At 45.6% G+C, this 18,577-nt stretch overlaps 1 protein-coding gene across 1 annotated transcript in view; it reads left to right on the top strand.

The window, feature by feature from the left end:
* The window catches only part of PFDN1 (prefoldin subunit 1), a 58,229-nt gene extending 40,550 nt beyond the window's left edge, over positions 1-17,679 (top strand). The window contains exon 4 of the mRNA XM_517971.7: positions 16,689-17,679. Within this exon, the coding sequence (XP_517971.1) occupies positions 16,689-16,772 (84 nt within the window). The 3' untranslated portion in view covers positions 16,773-17,679. The remainder of the gene's footprint in view (positions 1-16,688) is intronic.
* The last annotated feature ends 898 nt before the right edge of the window (positions 17,680-18,577 follow it).

Below are 18,577 nucleotides of genomic sequence, written 5' to 3'. Positions count from 1 at the left end.
CACCTTCCCCAGTCTCATTCCCATTCATCAGAAGCAACAGCTATCAAGGATTTGGTCCGTATCTTTTCATTCCGTGTTTGATATACATCCTGTATTCAATAGGTAACACCGTGTTGTTTATATCTTTCAACAACTTGTTTTTTTCATTCCATATGAAGCACAAACATTGCCATTGGTAGGGCTGGTCAGTGGACTCAACAGTCGAGTGCCAGCAGGTCAGTTTGATCTGCTGCTCTTATTTTCTAATAGCCATGGATTCTGTGTGAAGCCATCTCATGAACTTGGTGGCTTCTGCCCATGATTTAGAAATGGAGGTCACGTGTTCTTCATGGAGCCAGAACCAGAATCAGTCAGGGAAAGAGAGGGACATCAGAGTGGTAACCTGGGATTCCAGATTCTAGACTCCAAACCCTTTACCATTCACTTTTACTCTGAAAGAAATGGGGATTCCTTATGCTGTAGTTGGATACTCTGAGTAGGTAGGCATTCTAAAATTTGTGGTCCTTTTCTTATAAAATGATAACCCCCGAATACCGGCTCTGAGTAAAGAGATAAGTGGCTTCTAAGTGGCCTGGCATCTGGAAATTGAAGAAAGGGCAAAAGGAAAACCACCCTTTGAGTCATGTTTGCAAAGAGAAGTATGCCAAGGGCTCTTTTATTACTCCAGTGTCATTAAAAATTTAATTGGTGTTATGTCAGCTATTAGATCAGAGCTATTAGCATATTAAATTCTCTCTGTTTACCCCAGTTCTATGGTAACTTAGTGGGTGTGGAGTTGGGGACAAGTGACAGCTGGGCGGCTGTGACGTTTGTTCTGTAGAGTGATTTCATCATGGTCTGAGCCCTGCATCACCCTGGATGGAGAAGTGTCACTGGGTGATGTGGACCTGACCTCTCAATACCCCTCAGAACACCGAGAGCTATGAGCAAAGATCCTGGGTTGCTTGTCTTACCTAGAAGTTTAACTTTGAGTTGGAGGACAGCATTTTCTTGGGTGATATTGACAGGTGTAACTATGAATTTCCTTTTCTCTTCCTTAGTGAAAAGACAGCCAAGGTTTTTGGAAAGCTTTATAAATAGCCCTTTGATATTGGAGTATATTTGTAGTCCTCCAGTTCTGCCCTCTGCTGACCCATACAAATCAGCCGAGGAGGTGCCTATGAGTCATGCAGCTGTGCCCGCCGTGGCTTTGAGCTCTTGCTTGTTTTCACTGTCTCCCGGTCCTTTTATGGGTTTCCGGTTGCCGTATCTCTATTTTTTTAGTTGTGTACATTTGTTACTCGATTGGAAAGTAGTGATGTGATCACATAGAAGTTTACTCTTGTTTGTCCATTGGCTCTACTACAGTACCTTATTAACTCATTAAATGCTTAGTGCTTTTGCTTACAGCATTAAAGTTAATTTTTAACAATTAATATGGCAGTTTATTTTACCCCAACCCGTTTGTATGTGTAAATTTTTGGGTGGAGTACAGACTGATTCGCTGGTGAAAATCATTACTTTCCATGCCTGTTTTCAGACACAGAGATTTAATGTCCTGTCTTTTTTTAAAATATCCTTTCTTTTTTTTTTTTTTTTTTGAGATGGAGTCTTACTGTGTCATCCAGGCTGGAGTGCAGTGGTGTGATCTCGGCTCATTGTAACTTCCGCCTCCTGAGTTCAAGCGATTCACCTGCCTTAGCCTCCTGAGTAGCTGGGATTACAGTTGTGCACCATCAGGCCCAGCTAATTTTTGTATTTTTAGTAGAGACGGGGTTTCACCATGTTGGCCAGGCTGGTCTCCAGCTCCTGACCTCAAGTGATCTACCTGCCTCGGCCTCCCAAAGGGCTGGAATTACAGGCATGAGCCACTGTGCCCGGCCTGTGTCCTGTCTTCTCCCCTTGTGGTGCAGCATTTTGAGAATAAAAGGAGATATATATATTTTTTAAAGTGAGGTAAAATTCACATAACATAAAATACACAATGTTGTACAATCATCACCACTGTCTAATTCTAGAACATTTTTATTGCCCCCAAAAGAAACTTAACTATTAAGCAGTGAGACTGCCCATTCCCTCAGTACCTGGCAACCATGAATCTGTTTTCTATCTGTCTCTGCAGATTTGCCTGTTTTGGGTGTTTATAAATGGATCATCTAGTATGTGGCTTTCTGTGTCTGGCTTCTTTCACTTAGCTTAATGTCTCAAGGTTCATTCATGTTATAGCATGTATCAGTACTTCTCTCGTTTTTATGTCTGAATAATATTCCATTGTATGGATGTACCACATTTTGTTTATCCATTTATCAGTTGATGGACATTTAGGTTGTTTTCCCCTTTTTGGCTGTTGTAAATAATGCTGCTATGAACATTTACAAGTTTTTGTTTGTATGTCAGAGTGGATTAGCTGGCTCATATGGTAATTTTGTTTTAATTGAAGTACCTGCCAAACTTTTCTATAGCAGCTGCCCCATTTTAAACCACCAGCAATATATGAGGGTTCCAGTTTCTCCACATCTTTGTCAACACTTGTTTTTTTCTGTTTTTTATTTTATTTTATTTTATTTTTTGTTTTTATATTTTTAGTAGAGACGGAGGTCTTGCTATGTTGCCCAGGCTGGTTTCAAATTCCTGAGCTCAAATGATCCTCCCATGTTGGCCTTCCAAAGTGCTGGGATTACAGGTGTGCAACACTGCATCTGGCCGGTTTTTGATTATAGCCATCCTAGTTGGTATAGTCTATCATTGTGATTTTTTAAATTTGCATTTTTGTAATGATAATAATGTTGAACAGCTTTTCATGTGCTTTTTGGCCAATAATATGTCTTCTTTGAAGAAAGACCTGTAGAAATCCTTTGCTTATTTTAAAATTGGGTTGTCTTTGTTGTTGTTGACTTGAAAGAAAATAGGAATTCTGGAGCTGAAAGAAAATAGGAATTGCTTGGAGCAGAGAGCAGGATCAGGATTGACTTTAGGCTCTAGCCACACATACCTGCATGTTAATCTTACCCCCACAGTTGCGTCAATTACACCTCCACTTCCAAGAATGCAAGGTGTCACCCTTACTTCCTCTCTTAGCAGGCACACCCTTATTCACCTACTCCTTTACCATGCCTACAGGCCAAACTCCACTGTAAACACTGTTGATTTGTTCCTCTTGCTCCTGTAAGAATGGGACAAACTGAGGACAAACTGAAATATTGGCACTTACTGTTTTTTGTTGTTGTTTTTGCTCATTTGGAAGACTTGTAGGGTTTTAACAGTTCCTCTAGTCCGTCTTATTGAAGAGCACTTGACTTTTTGATGTTGGCAAAACAGAAGAAAAGTAATGTATATTGGGAAACTGTAATCGTTTCCTTGGGCATAATTATATTGATGCTTCTACAACCCTTGTGTTGGACCTACACAAAACCCAATGTCTCATTGAAGATAGGAGTTAACGTTATTTGTCCTGACACTGCATTACATGTTCTTGAGGCTCATCTGTAACAGTTAAAATGTCTGCTAGTTTTCCTTCATGGAGTTAGGGTCAGGTCTCAACTTTTTAAAGTTGTAAGATATCCTACAGGCCACTTGATGTAGCACTCCCCTTTCTAGCCCCCAACCATTTCTGACGTGTTGTCACTCTTCCTATTTGAACATATCCAATGATTTTTAGTGACCTCATTCTTTTTCCTGAACCACTCTCCTTTTGGTTTCTATGACACACATTTCCCTCCTTTTTAGTATTATTTACTGGTTCCTGCTCTTCATTCCAGACTTAAAATGTTGAATTTCTTGAAGGCTAAGTCCTCTTATTGTATGTTCTTTACCTAGGAATTTCATCCATTCTCACGACTTCAAGTACCACCTCTATGCAAAATTATATCTCTAGCCCAGATTTCTTCCATGAACTCCAGAGCCAATCTAGTTTTTCACATCTCATTTGGATGTCTCACAGGTACCTTAAACCCAAAACAAAGCTCAGAGTCTTCCCTTCCAAACCAGGTCCTCCTCCTGCATTTCTTCTCTCAGTGAAAGGCAGCACCCTCAAGCCAGTATGCAAGCCCCAACTGGGCATCCTGGGAGTCATTCCTGACATCCTCCTCCTCAGCTTCTGATGTCTAATGAAGGTTATGATGAAGGGAGTGGTGAAGTCCTCTTGTTGATTTTCCTCCTGAATATTTCAGAAATCTATCTGCTCTTCTTCATCTCCATTGTCACCACTAAGATACTGTCATCTCTTTCCAAGACGATTGCAGTGGCCTCCTAATAGGTTTCCAACATTCACGCGTGTATTCTCTAATCCAGTGCTTCCCAGGCTTTTTTTTTTTTTTTTTACAGTACAGCTCTCAGAAAATTGTATTTGCACAATTCACTGGGGTAACCGGACAAAGGTGCTCAAAGCTGGAGGCAACTGCCCAGGGGGGTTTTGGCTGCCCTGGACCACCCAGCCACTCCAGGGACTGAGGGATCAGTATCCTGGGCACATCTGTTACCCATTCATGACTCATAGGACGTTTTTGGGAAGCTCTGTTCTCATTCATTCTGTATGCTTCAGCTGAGTGAGATTGTTTTTAATGGAAATTTGACTTTTGCTCTCCTGCTTAAAACCCAGTGGCATTCCATTGCCTTCAAGATAAATTCCAGAACTTTAATATGGCTTAAGACCCCACACGATCTGACTCAGCCTCACCAGCCTCATCTCTGTATTCTCACCCTTTCTGTCTCTGTGCTTCAGTCTCCCTGGTTGACATTCAGTTCTCCCAACTTGCCGGACTCCATTTATCTGGAATTACTCTCTCCCCACTCTCACCTCTCCTCTTGTTAATTCCTGCTCATCCTTCAGAGCTGAGTTCTCAAGTCCCTCTGTGAGTTCCTTGATTCCATCAGATGTTTCCTCCATCGAAGACCATGGTTTCCCTCAGATCCCTTATTACAATGGTAGCTAAATGTCTGTGTGGCCTGCAACAGTATAATCTCCAGGGATAAGTGTGTGCTTTGTTCGCTGCTCTACTGTTGGTGCTCTTTGGAGTGCTGAGTGCCCAATACCTGTTGGTTAGATGAATTATGTGCCAGTTCTTGGTGCTAGGGTTATAGCATTAATCAAATCAGACATGATCCCTACTCTTTGGAGCTTACACTGAGATACAGACAATAAAGAAATAAACAAGAAACCATCATGTAGTAAGGGTGATGTTTTAGAGAGTTACTGGAGACCTTCTTTAGTTGAATAATTGGGGAAGGGCTTTCTGAAAAAGTGAAATTTCAGCTAAGATGTGAATGAAAAGAAGCAGACAGCCACCTAAAAGTATCTCAAGGAAGAACATTCCAGGTGGAGGTCACAGAGAAATATTACACAGAGAGATATTCCTGTCTTAAGACAGAAATAAGTCTGCTGGAGCTGTTTAAGCAAGTGAAAGGGGGACAGAGTAGTAATGAAGTGAAGGGGTTGGCAGGAGTGAGGCCATGTGGAGCCTGAGCACCTTGGTTAAAGAGTCTGGCTTGTTTTCTAAGTGTGAGGTGAAACCATTAGAGGCTTTTTTTTTTTTTTTTTTTTGAGATGGAGTTTTGCTCTTGTTGCCCAGGCTGGAGTGCAGTGGCGTGATCTCGGCTCACTGCAACCTCCACCTCCCGGGCTCAAGCGATTCTCCTGCCTCAGCCTCCTGAGTAGCTGGGATTACAGGCGTGTGCCACCATGCCCAGCTAATTTTTTTTATTTTTAGTAGAGACAGGGTTTTTATCATGTTGTCCAGGCTGGTCTCAAAACTCCTGACCTCAGGTGATCCACCTGCCTCGACCTCCCGAAGTGCAGGGATTACAGGTGTGAGCCACCACGCCTGGCCCATTAGAGGTTTTTTGAGCAGAGGCTAACTTGATTCAGTGTGAGAGTGTCCACGACACACCTCCAGGCAAGAGATGATGGAGGCTTGGACTAGGACAGGGGCAGTGGTGCTAGATAGAAAGAAGAGTAGAGTTTGGGAATATATTTGGAAGTAAGCTAATAAGATTTGCCGATGGATTGGATGGAAGGTGTGGGGATTGAGGAAAAGAAAAAAATCAGGGATGTGCCATGTAGGGTCATTCTTGAAAAACATAGCTTTTTTTTTTTTTTTTTTTTTGTCATTTTTTGTTTTTTACATTGAGCAGTTGGATGAGTGCCATTCACTGAGATGGGGAAGTCAGGGAGGGGTAGGGGTGGGGGTGACTATAAATCAGTTGTGTTTTTTTAAACATGTTAAAGTCTGGGTTTGACATCAAAGAGGATATGTTTTATAAATAATTGGATATGTTAAATCTGGAATTAAGGGGATATAGGGTTGGAGATACAAATTAGGAGTCATATAATGTTTAAAGCTATGAGATGAGAGTATTGGTTTTGTTGTTGTTGTTGTTGTTTGAGATGGAGGCTTGCTCTGTCACCCACGCTAGAGTACAGTGGCTTGATCTCAGCTCACTGCAACATCTGCCTCCTGGGTTCAAGCGATTCTCATGCCTCAGCTTCCCAAAGTGCTGGGATTACAGGTGTGAGCCACCACACCTGGCCGAGATGAGAGTTTCTAAGAGGGAGTGCAGATGGGGAGAAGAGGAGGAGTTCCAGGACAGCTTCTTGGGAAATGCAGCATTCGGAAGCTGAGCAGAGGAGGGGTAGTCAGCAAAGGAGAACTTAGAAAGAGTAGCCAGTTATGTCGGAGGAGAATAGAAGTGTGGTGTCATGAAAGCTAGAAGGAGAAAGTGTTCCAAGAACTGTGTTGAACACTGTTGAGAGGTTGAGTAAGATGACAGAGAAGCACCCATAGAGATCATTGGACTTGAATCATAGCCAATTCATTAGAGGAGGTAGAAGTGTGATTGGAGAGGTCTGAGGAGCAGATAGGAGGGAAGACAGGGGAGGCAGCTGCCTTAGAAAACCGATTCAAGAAGTTTTGCAGAAAAAAGGCAGTACTTTCAGGGGACTGAGAGGTAAAGAAAGGGTTTTTTAATGGTTTGCCTCACCAAGAAGGATCTTGCAGAGTAAGAAATAGAAGATTAAGAAGAAAGGAAGGTTAATGGTAAGAGTGAAGTTTCTGAGAAGGTATGTGGGGATGAAATCATTGTCTAAGTGGAAGGGTTGTGTGTGTGTTTTTGTTTTGTTTTGAGACAGGGCCTTGCTCTGTCACCCAGGCTTGAGTGCAGTGGCATGATCACAGCTCACTGCATGCAGTCTCAACCTCCTGGACTCAAGTGATCCTCCTGCCTTAGCCTTCTGAGTAGCTGGGGCTACAGACATGCACCACCATGCCCAGCTGATTTTTTTATTTTTGTAGAGATGGGGGTCTCGCTGTAGAGATAGGGTCTCACTAATAGGTGGGTGATATTCTCGGCCAGGGTTCTGTAAATTACAGCCCAAGGGCCAGCTGGTCTCAAACTCCTTCCCTCAAGTGATCCTCCCACCTCAGCCTTCCAAAGTGCAGGGTTGTATTTTGATTCCTTTAAAAACACAGTACAGGGATGCTATCAATTTTAACAGTAGAGAAAGAAGAGACTATACATACAGGTGTAGGTCGATTAGTAGATTTGGTAGAGGGAAGATAGAGTTCTCATGAGATTTATTTTCTCAGCTGAGGAGAGGAGGGAGAATAGGCGATTTGAGGAGACAAGACAAAGCATGAAATAGTTATTTTGGAGAGCAGACAATGAACATATAAAGGAGGTTTAATAGAATTTCCATAGTGCCCATTTGGGATTCATGGCTCTGAATTTAAAGTGAGACCATTCAGCACAGTTTAGCATTTTCCTCCAGCAACATTCAGCCACTCAGGTGAGGCATGGAGTGGGTAGATGGTTGAGTTTAATCTGGGTTGGCATTTTCCCAGGTAAGTGCAACAGAGGGAGAGAGGGACATAGGTGAAAGGGTATATATAAGGAGAATAAATATAAATGATGGACTATATAAGCAAAGCTGGGTAGGAAGGGAAAAGCCCATGGAAGCATAATGGATAATGAACAACTTGTTGCGTGACGAGGTTGAAGAAATGCTGGAGCGAGAGTATCAGAAGTGACCTGGAAGAATATGAGGTAGTGGTGGTGAAATGGACACTTCAGAGGTGTGCAGCTTCTAGTGTTGACAAGACCTAGGGCATGACCATGGACCAGGTGGCTGAGGTGGGATAACCGTAAAATTGTGAGGAGAGAGGAGGCTGTGGTATTGGGTGGGTCATCTACATTCTTGTTGAAGTCACCTTGAATGGTACAGCTGTGGTGGAGAGGGAGACAGGGAGCCACTGATGATGACGGATAGTGCCCAGGATACTGGAAGATTGAAGCAACAAGGAGGGGGGAGTCCGGTGGTTAAGCATGATGCCATGAACTTCAAGGACCAGGGTTTATGAAGGATAAAGGAGGGGAAATGGTTTGGCAGTGAGCTGAATGAATGGATGGAAGGATGGACAGATGGAAATGTAGGCTTTTATTAGGCAGCTTTCAGTGAAAGTTAAAAATCTCTAACTGCTGGACTCAGTCCTACCCTTTAAAGCCCCATCTTTTTAAGGAACAGACACTGGCAAACCACCGCCTGCCCCGTCCAGCCCACTGCCTGTTTCTGTGCTTTCGAAACATAGCCGTGCCCATTCATCTGCACCACACCCATTTGTTTACACATTTGTCTGACTGCTTTTGTGCTACAATGGCAGAGCTGAGTAGTTGTAACAGAGATAACCCCACAGTGAAAGCCTGAAATATTTATTATCTGGCCCTTTATAGCAAAAGTTTGCTGACTCCTGATTTAGAACAAAAAGTTTAAGTCTCAAACTTCAGTGTGGGTCACAGCCACCCGGGAGGGTTTGTGAAAACACAGATTGCTGTAGTCCATCCCCAGGGTTTCTGGTTCAGTCGGTCTGGGTCGGGGCATAAGAATATGCCCTTCTAATAAGTTCGCAGGTGATCCCGATGCTGCTGGGAGAGGACTGCACTTGGAGAGCCATTGCTTTCTATAGTTAAGGTAGTGATAGATTCCTTCTTCCCTTAATCTTCTCTGAACCAAAAGTCCCCACCCACTTCAGCTGCCCATCGCTTGACCCCATCACTTGACGTGATTTGCTGGCTTGTCATCATCCCTTTTACACCTGGTGCCTGCAGATGGTAGTGATTCTTTGGCTGAGGCTTGATCAGCACCATATTGCATTAGGACAGTTGCCGCTCCTGGCTCTGTGCTTCACTCTGAGCTTTCTATCTGGTCTTTCCCAGGTTATCTGGTAGGCTGGGCTTTCTCTGGGACTCACATGAAGCTGATGTGTTAGGGAGGGCAGCAGTAGGTAGAACTCACCTAAACCTCAGGGGGACCGAGCGGCTAAACACTGTTGTTTGAAGAAGAATTTTTTCCCCTCGTGTATATCTGCTGTAAAGTGCTTGAGTGGTGTAGGGGTTCGGGTTCGTCTTGGCAGACTGTATTGGGGGTGCTAGCCAGCATGTGATCATAGGTGGGGTTTGGGAGTCTGACCCCATATGGTAGCAGTGTCAGTCTGTCGGCAGGTAAAAGCACACCTGGGAGGAAAACAGGTCAGCGCTTAGCTGAAGCAAGTCTTTTGTCCCTGTCCTTCAGCAGAAAGACCTCTGAAGGGTCTTTTCTGTCTTTCTTTTCTGAAGGATATTTCTAAAGTAGTATCTAGAAGATGCAGGGACAGTAACTCCTTCCGAGATTTCTCTTTATTCTCCTGCTCCATGCCTAAGATTGCTTTATCTTTCTTTGATTTGTCTCCCAGCGGTGTAGCTCAGTGGTTACCATATCGCCTAGCTGTGTCCTCTGGTGAAGTGGATGCACCCAGATGAGTTTACAAGTGGGCATATCCGTGGACCGCTTAGACCTGTCTCTCAGGTGTGGGGTTTTGCCTGCCTCTGTTGGCCCTCCTCACCCATCCAGGCTGGCGGCTCAGGGCACATGTGCCCTCAGGGCTCTGCCCTGCCCCTGCCTGCTGCAGCCGTGGCCATGCTGTCCCATTTTCCATCCTGACTTCTCTGATTGTGTCCTCTTGTTGCCTTTTTTTCTGTTTTTGTCTTGTTTCCCCTGCCTTCTACCAACCTTGTCCCCCGTCAAAACATGCTTCTTCAGTCCTCAGTGAGTTCTTGGCCTCTTGCCAAACATCCCCATTGTGGGCAGTTGGTACCCTCTGACCATTTTACAGATCTGCCAGTGAGCGAACACGAGAATTAGTGAGGCTTTGGGTTTTTAATTTGGAAGTCATGGTAGAGACAGCGAAAAGATGGCCATTGCCTTCAGTTTTTTTGATTAATAGTAGAGCTTGAAGTTGGTGGTGGTCTCCAGGAGCTGGAAGCTGTGGATTTTACACAAGAGAGAAGTATGTGACCAAGGCAGGTCACACTCAGGGTCAGAAACCGTGACTCCCAGCAGAGGATCTCTGAGGACTTAGCTCTCACAGAATATCAGGAACAGAAGGGAACCGAAGTCTGCCTTGTGTGTTGCCTCCGATGCCTGGATTGGAGGGCAGGAGATGAGCCAGCAGGGCTATTTTTATTCAGATAAAAGTACATATCCGTATACATCCATAGTATGTCTCCCCTCTCCTCTGAGCTCCATTTAACCTGTTTTGTTTGTTTAGTCTTTAAGGCAAGAGTTCATTTGAAGAAAGTGTCGTGTGGCTAAAGTAGAAATGGGAGTGGGGTGGGGGTGGAGGGATGCACTGGTATTACCCAAATCCTCATCTTACAAATGGGAAAATAGAGGGACAGAGAGGAGAAAACTCTTTTCAATACCCCAAGGCAGGATAAACAGGAAAGAAAGAAAGAAAGAAAAAAAAAACTAATTTAGAGAAGGAGAGCTGGAGACAAAGTTCCTAAGAAAAGAAAAAAGTCTGTAGTGATAGCGTCACAAGATGTATTACCTCAGGAGTCTATTTGAGAGATTGTGTCATGTCAGAAAAGTTCTAGGGACTGGAGCCTCTTTCCTTGGTAAGAGGATGAGAATGAAACACCAGCCCCTCAGTCTGACTCCTGGAAAAAAGAACCTCAGGCCGATGAGCAATAACTCCAACAATGTCATTTCCCTGGCCATGCTGAGCCCCACAGGAAATCTCAGGGTTTGTCATCACGGCAAGGGCCCACAAGAATGTCGCTGCACCCAGAGCTTTGTGGTTTGATGCCACTGGAGACTTCCCTTGTGAAAGCATTCTGAGGGAAATTGCTCGGCAAGACAGAAAGATGCTGCAGTGAGATCAGCAGATGCCCTCCCAGGATTGCTGGTAGTAAGTGTGGATTTCAAATGTCACTCCTAGCAGCCCTGAGGCTGACATCGGATAGAGCAGTTCCTCAAGGATTTCAGAGTCCAGGACATGGGAAATTGGGGTGGTTTGTTTGTTAGTTTTGCAAGTTGACCTGATAAAGCATAAAGGCCTGTTAGGGCGTGTTCTGTTTGTGGAAGCAAGGCCAGATCCAAAGCCCCCACTGGGATCTGTAACGTTTGAGTTTTATTATTTATTTATTTTATTATAAATCAGTAATTCATAATTGTATAAATTTATGGGGTAAAAGTATTACGATTTATAAATATGATGTGGGCTGGGTGCAGTAGTTCACATCTGTAATCCCAGCACTTTGGGAGGCTGAGGCAGGTGGATCATTTGAGGCCAGGAGTTCGAGACCAGCCTGGCCAACATGGTGAAACCCCGTCTCTACTAAAGATAGAAAAATTAGCTGGGTGTGGTGGTACTCACCTGTAATCCTCAGCTACTTGGGAGGCTGAGATGGGAGAATTGCTTAAACCTGGGAGGCAGAGTGTGCAGTGAGCCTAGATCATGCCATTGCACTCTACCTTAGGCAACAGAGCAAGACCCTGTTTCAAAAAAAAATAAAAAGAATATAATGTAGAATAATTAAATCAAGCTAGTTAACATATTCATTACCTCAAATACTTGACATTGTTTGTAGTGATAGGTTGGAGTTTTAAATCTGTGTATATCCAGGGGCAGGGGGTGAGAGGGCAATGCCGAAAGCTGAAAACCACCTTGAAGGAAAATGGTCAGTTTCTGCCTTTGCTTCTTCTGTTGGGCGTTCCTTGATTATTCAAGTTGGGAGGGAAAACTAAAAAGTGTGTGTACATCAGTAAGGCGTCATTTCCCACACTAAAGCACTTTATTCAACAAACATTAAATTCTTATTATGTGCCAGCCATTCTTCTAGACAGTAGGACTGTATCAGGTGACAGAACAAAGTCCTGCCCTTGTGGACCTTTCCGTCTCATAAGGGAAGCCAGACAGTTTGTCCTTCCTGTGGTGGAAAGAGCTCTGGAGAAGAGTCAAGGTGAGGAGAATAGGGAGTGTTGGGCAGCATGTACTCAAGAAGGCCTCGCAGATAAGGTAACATTTGAGAAAGCCCTGAAGGAAGTGAGGGGATGAGTAATGTGAATATCTGGGGAAGAGAACTTCTACACGGAGAGCACAGCAAAGGGCAAAGGCCAGGCAGGAACATACCTGGTGGATTGGAGGAGCAGCATGGGAGGCCTGTGTGACTGGAGCTGAAGGAGTGACGGGGAAGAGTTGTTGGAGGTGAGGTCGGAGATTTAGCTGAAACCAAGACCATGCATGCATGGCTTCTTGGAAGTTGAAAAGTACTGTGGTGTGAATAGTTGTTTCTCCCTAAAGTCTTTGTTGAAATCCTAACTCCTGAGATGATGGTGTTAGGAGGTGTGGCCATTTGGGAGATGAGTAGGTCATGAGGGCAGAGCCCTTTAAATGGGGTTAGTGCCCTTACCCAAGAGCACAGCACCGCACTGGAAATGAAGGATGCCCCTGCTGTGGTGTGCATAGGGTTTCTTTGCCCCCTGGCAGGTCTCATGTTGAAATTTGGTACCCCCAGACCCCCCCAACCCCCGCAAAAAAATTTGATCCCCAGTGTTGAAGGTGGGGCCTGGTGGGAGATGTTTGGATTGTGGGGGCGGGTTTCTTGTGTATGGCTTGGTACCATTCTCATGGGAGTGAGTTCTCACGCTTCGTTTCTTCACTGACTGGCTGTTGAAAAGAGCCTGGCACCTCCTCTCTCATTTCCTCTCTGGCCACATGATTTCTGTACAGGTGGCTCCCCTTCGCCTTCCACCACGAATGCAAGCAGCCAGAAACCCTCTCCAGAAGCAGATGCTGCACCATGCTTGTATAGCCTGCAGACCTGTGGGCCAAACAAACCTCTTTTCTTCATAAATTACCCAGCCTCAGGTATTCCTTTAGAGCAACACAAACAGACTAAGACACCCATGGAGACAGAGGCCTCCCAAGGTTCTTCTGCACTCACAGGACCAATCCTGCCACGCCTCTGACCATACTGAATTGCAGAGGCCTGGGTAACTGCCCTTAAAACTTTATAAGCTAGGATCATACTTATCCCCAAATAATTGTGGTAGAATTGATGTCTGGGGGCATCCCTCATTTCAGGTATTGTGTTGGTTTTCTACTTGGTTTTCTACTTGTATTTGAAGCTACCACGAATTGGTCTTCACAGCACCTTGTTTGGACACTAATGATTGGATTCAGGGCCCACCCTAATATAATATGATCTCATCTTAACTTAGTTACATCTGCAAAGATCCTCTTTCCAAATTACCAGAGATTAGAACTTCAGCATATCTTTTTGTCAAATTCAGTTCAACCCACAACAGGTGCCTTGTTCTGGGTTTGATTATGATGAGAGTCTTCTGGGCTTAAATATGCTTGGGGACTGAGACAGGAATTATTGAAATACAGTTAGAAAGGTCCGCTATGTTAGGGATGTCCTGTCCTGTTGGAATTTTTTCTTTTAAGAAATGTCTATTACGTTTATTTAAACTAATTAAAAATTTAAAGATGAAGGCAGTACCGTGGCACATGCCTCTAAGGCAAGAGGATTGCTCGAGCCCAGGAGTTTGAGGCCAGCCTGGGCAATATAACAAGACCCCATTTCTAGAAACAAAACAAAAATATAGATAGATATGTTAATTTGCATCATTGTTTGGAAACCTGAAGACTTTAGGATATGCAGTGGTAAAATTCATCAAAGTGTTAGAAGGCAGAGATTTTACAGAAGAAGGAATTTTTAAAGCTGAGAGGTATAGCCTGAGTGGCTGGGGAGTCTGGGTGGGAGGGCAGAAGAGCTCTTGCTGATGTTCCAAGTTTATGATTTTGCCAGCTGTGGCAGCAAGTTGGCAGAGATTGAATGCAACAGACCAGAGTCCCTGGGCCCTGGCTGACTTTTGTAGGAGGAGAAGTGGGCTTATTCCATTCGCCTTTCCCCTGCATTCACATGGGGTCCACAGGGTGCCCAGGTGGTGTATGGCACCGAGCTATTGCTCCCCTCTTTGTGACACCCAGTGGACATACATTCTTTAGTGTGTGTCAGGGCTTACTAGTATTTGCCTTTTTTCAGCTCACCACAGTTAAAGTCTAAGAGTTGTTTATCGGCCTGGCACGGTGGCTCACCCCTGTAATCCCAACACTTTGGGAGGCCGAGGCGGGCAGATTACGAGGTCAGGAGTTTGAGACCAGCTTGGCTAACACAGTGAAACCCCATCTCTACTAAAAATAGAAAAAATTAGCCGGCGTGGTGGTGTGTGCCTGTAATCCCAACTACTTGGGAGGCTGAGGCAGGAGAATCGTGTGAACCCGGGAGGCGGAGGTTGCAGTGAGCCGAGATGGCGCCATTGCACTCCAGCCTGGGCAACAGTGCGAGATTCCGTCTCAAAAAAAAAAAAAAGAGTTGTTTATCAAAGGAAGTTTAAATTCCCACTCTGATATCACAGTGATAGGACTGTATTTGGTTTAGCAATGTAATTAAAATTCCTTAGCAGCAGTATGCATTTGCAGGCATTGGATTGAATGGTTATCATGGTCACCATGAGTTGGAGTTTTGCTCTTGTTGCCCAGGCTGGAGTGCGATGGCACGGCCTTGGCTCACTGCAGCCTCTGCCTCCCGGGTTCAAGTGATTCTCCTGCCTCAGCCCCTAAGTAGCTGGGATTACAGGTGCCCGCCACCACACCCATCTAATTTTTTTGTAGGGACAGGGTTTTGCCATGTTGGCCAGGCTGGTCTTAAACTCCTGGCCTCAGGTGATCTGCCCGCCTTGGCCTCCCAAAGTGCTGAGATTATAGGCATGAGCCACTGTGTCTGGCCATGAGTTTTTATGGAGCTCCTGTTGTGTTCCAAGGAATTCTCTGCAACTTAGGACAGATGGGAGATAAGTAAAGAGGGTTCTTTCTAGCCTTAAGGAAATTTGAAGCAAGGAGAGGACAGACAGGAATCAGAGGTTCATGGAAGAACTGATAAAGATTTGTGTATGCCACATTTGGCTTCTGTAGGAAAAAGCCTCTATATGTATCATTTAATAAATAGCTAAGCGCGGTGGCTCACGCCTGTAATGCCAGCACTTTGGGAGACCGAGGAGGGAGGATCGCTTGGGTCCAGGAGTTTGAGATCAGCCTGGGCAATACAAAAAATAAAAAATTGAAGTTTCTCATTTCTACAAAAAAAAAAAAAAAAAAAAATTAGCCGGGCATGGTGGTACACATCTATAGTCCCAGTGCACCTAGAGTCCCAGCTACTTGGGCTGAGGTGGGAGGTAGAGGCTATAGTGAACCGTGATTGCACCATTGCACTCTGAGCTGAGACCTTGTCTCAAAAATAAATAAAACATACAAACAACTAATTAATTGGACAGAGAGCTCACTTGTCCTCTGCCCTAAACTCTCCCTGCTTCCCTGAGTCCTGTGGGCACTTTAGTGGGTGGAACAGAATCAACAGGTGCTTGGGTGAAGGGGGTGGAGGTGAGAGAAGGGCCTGGGCTGCCTGGTGACTGTATTACTGGTTCCAGTGTGGCTCAGTCACATATGCCTTGGGAGGTGATAATTTTGAGTATTCCCTCAGGACATGAATAGGATTCCTCTAAAACGGAGGCTTCATTTCATGTCTGTTAACTGGGAATACAGCCACAACTATGTCCTCAGGGCAAGGACCACTGGTAAAACCACCATACTTCTGGGGTGAGCACAGGGCAAATAATGTACAGACATCATTTCCTTTGACTAATCTTTGAAATCTTGGCTCCTGAAAGTAGTGAAAGTTCTTTGTCTAAGCCGAGATTTTTAATTTAGGACCCAGATGGAGTAGAAGGTAAGCCTCCAAAAGGTCTGCTTTCCTCAGTGTTTCAGTGTCCCAGATTCCTGGCAGGCAGCAGTCTCATTAGAAAAGCAGATTGCCTTCTGACTCACCCACTCAGTGCGATGTGAGACAGCCCCACAGCCCTCACAGCAGCCCATATTCCTGCTGGACAGGGCAGAGCATGCACCATCCATTTTATAGCTGCAGTGGCTACAGGCGCCTGGCCCAGGCCGTGGAAAACCTTGAGAGGAGATAGTCTGTTACGGACAGGAGCTTTGTCCTGGAATTTCCTGGCCTTTGTCTGTCTGGGATAACTTCATGTACTGAGACGCCTGTTTTTTAGAGTCTGCTTCCTTCTGGGGGAAGAGTGCTACTGCCTGTCTTCCACAGAGCACTTTTGCTTCTACCAAAGCTATCTTCTCCCTGCTGCCTGCCCGTGATCACCCATGGTTCGGAGGTGAGGGGAGCACTGTGGGCAGGTGTGTGTACCTGGCTCGCAGTATACTCCTGAAAGTCGCCCGTCACAAAGGAAAAGCCATAACCATTGGACATCAAAGCTGTGTCTTCCAGCCCGGCCCATTCACTCTGGTCCTAACCTTTGTCTGTCTCTCATATTGCAGCAGAAAAAGTCCTACCTGGAGCGAAGCGTTAAGGAAGCTGAGGACAACATCCGGGAGATGCTGATGGCACGAAGGGCCCAGTAGCGAGCCTCTCTGGGAAGCTCTTCCTCCTGCCCCTCCCATTCCTGGTGGGGGCAGAGGAGTGCCTGCAGGGAAACAGCTTCTCCTCTGCCCCGATGGATGCTTTATTTGGATGGCCTGGCAACATCACATTTTCTGCATCACTCTGAGCCCCATTTGCTTCCCAGCCCTGGAGTTTTTACCCGGCTTTGCCTGCCACCTCTGCCCAGGACACTCTTCCCTCTCGGGATGTGTGATGAACTCCCAGGAGAGGGAAGATGGGAGCCAGGGCAAGATAGGAAGCTCTGCCTGAGCTTTCCACTAGGCACGCCAGCCAGACCAATAAAAAGCGTCTGTCCCACTCTGCTAAGCCTGGTTTTCTTGAGCAGAGGGATGGAACAGAGGGTGAGAGAGGCAGTGGCCGTCTCCACCTCAGCTCCTGCTCCCTCTGCATCAGAGCCCTTCCTTTCTTGGGGGATGGGCCTTGCCCTCTTCTCTTTTCCCTTCCTGTACCTTTGACTAACGCTCAGCTTCCGGGCCTGCATGCAGTAGACAGAAGAGGAAGAAAGAACAGACGTTCACAGCTGAATCTCAGTGAACAGAATAGCAGTCCCTGGATGGCAGTCTGCCTAAAGATTCCTTTCCCTGCCTTCTCCCATACATTCCAAAAGGAAGTTCAACAGTAAGCAGCACCTCCAAGACTGTCTCCTTTTGGCCAATATCATAAGATGGACGCCATAATCCTGAGGCCTCCTAGAGGCTGAGGGGGCAACGGTGTGATCCAGCTGGCTCATCCCAGCCCAGGTGGGCCAATTATTCAATTTTCAAGAATTTTGTTGCAAGCCAGTTGTCAAACACAGCCATTATAATTATGTAAATTTGCAAATTATGTTAAAAACAAGGACAATAAATATTCAAAATGCATCCCTAATTACTACATTTGATCACCATCTGTGCTCTATCTGCGCACTGGCTGTGATCTGTGAGGTTGGCTCTGTTGTGTCTGGGTGGTAGAAATCCCACATGATGTCAGGTCCTGTGCTGCCCTTCCCAGCTCCAGTCAGTGACATCACATTGGTAACTTGAAATCAGCCATGGCATGGTGGGAACACGTACACCACAGAAATAAGACACAGGACATCAGAAATAAGACACAGGACATGCAACAAAACATGGCTGTTTTTTTTTTTTTAAAGAGAGCACTGGTAAACATTTATCATCAGCACATCCACTGCTTCGGAGGGAAGGCAGAGTCGGCAGAGAGCTAGCTGTCAGCTGCGGCTTCTCGGGCTGGCTGGGCTGGGCGGGCCAGCTGATGGAGGAAAATCGGACTTGCTGCTATGGCAGCCTGGCGCCACCCTGTGGCCAAATATGAGATGAGTGGCACGGCTGACGAGCTGGGGTGAGGGGTGAGGGGACATCCAGAAGGGAAAAACTTCAGCCAGGAGCGGTGGCTCACGCCTGTAATCCCAGCATTTTGGGAGGCCGAGGTGGGCAGATCAACTGAGGTTGGGAGTTTGCGAGCAGACTGACCAACATGGAGAAACCCTGTCTCTACTAAAAATACAAAATTAGCCCGGCCTGGTGGTACATGCCTGTAATCCCAGCTACTCAGGAGACTGAGGCAGGAGAATTGCTTGAACCCAGGAGGGGGAGGTTGTGGTGAGCCGAGATCACGCCATTGTACTCCAGCCTGGGCAACAAGAGTGAAACTCCATCATCTCAAAAAAAAAAAAAAGGAAAACCTTGGCTGGCCCCATGTAATTGTAGGTTCCTGGGTTTCCAGGGCGCAGGCCTGGAAGCCACTCCAGGGGCAGCCCCTGGTTACC

This window comes from Pan troglodytes, chromosome 4 (assembly GCF_028858775.2).
Source record: "Pan troglodytes isolate AG18354 chromosome 4, NHGRI_mPanTro3-v2.0_pri, whole genome shotgun sequence".
Taxonomy (NCBI): domain Eukaryota; kingdom Metazoa; phylum Chordata; class Mammalia; order Primates; family Hominidae; genus Pan; species Pan troglodytes.
Note: the sequence above shows the minus strand (reverse complement) of the source record. Positions and strands in the feature narration are given on the sequence as shown.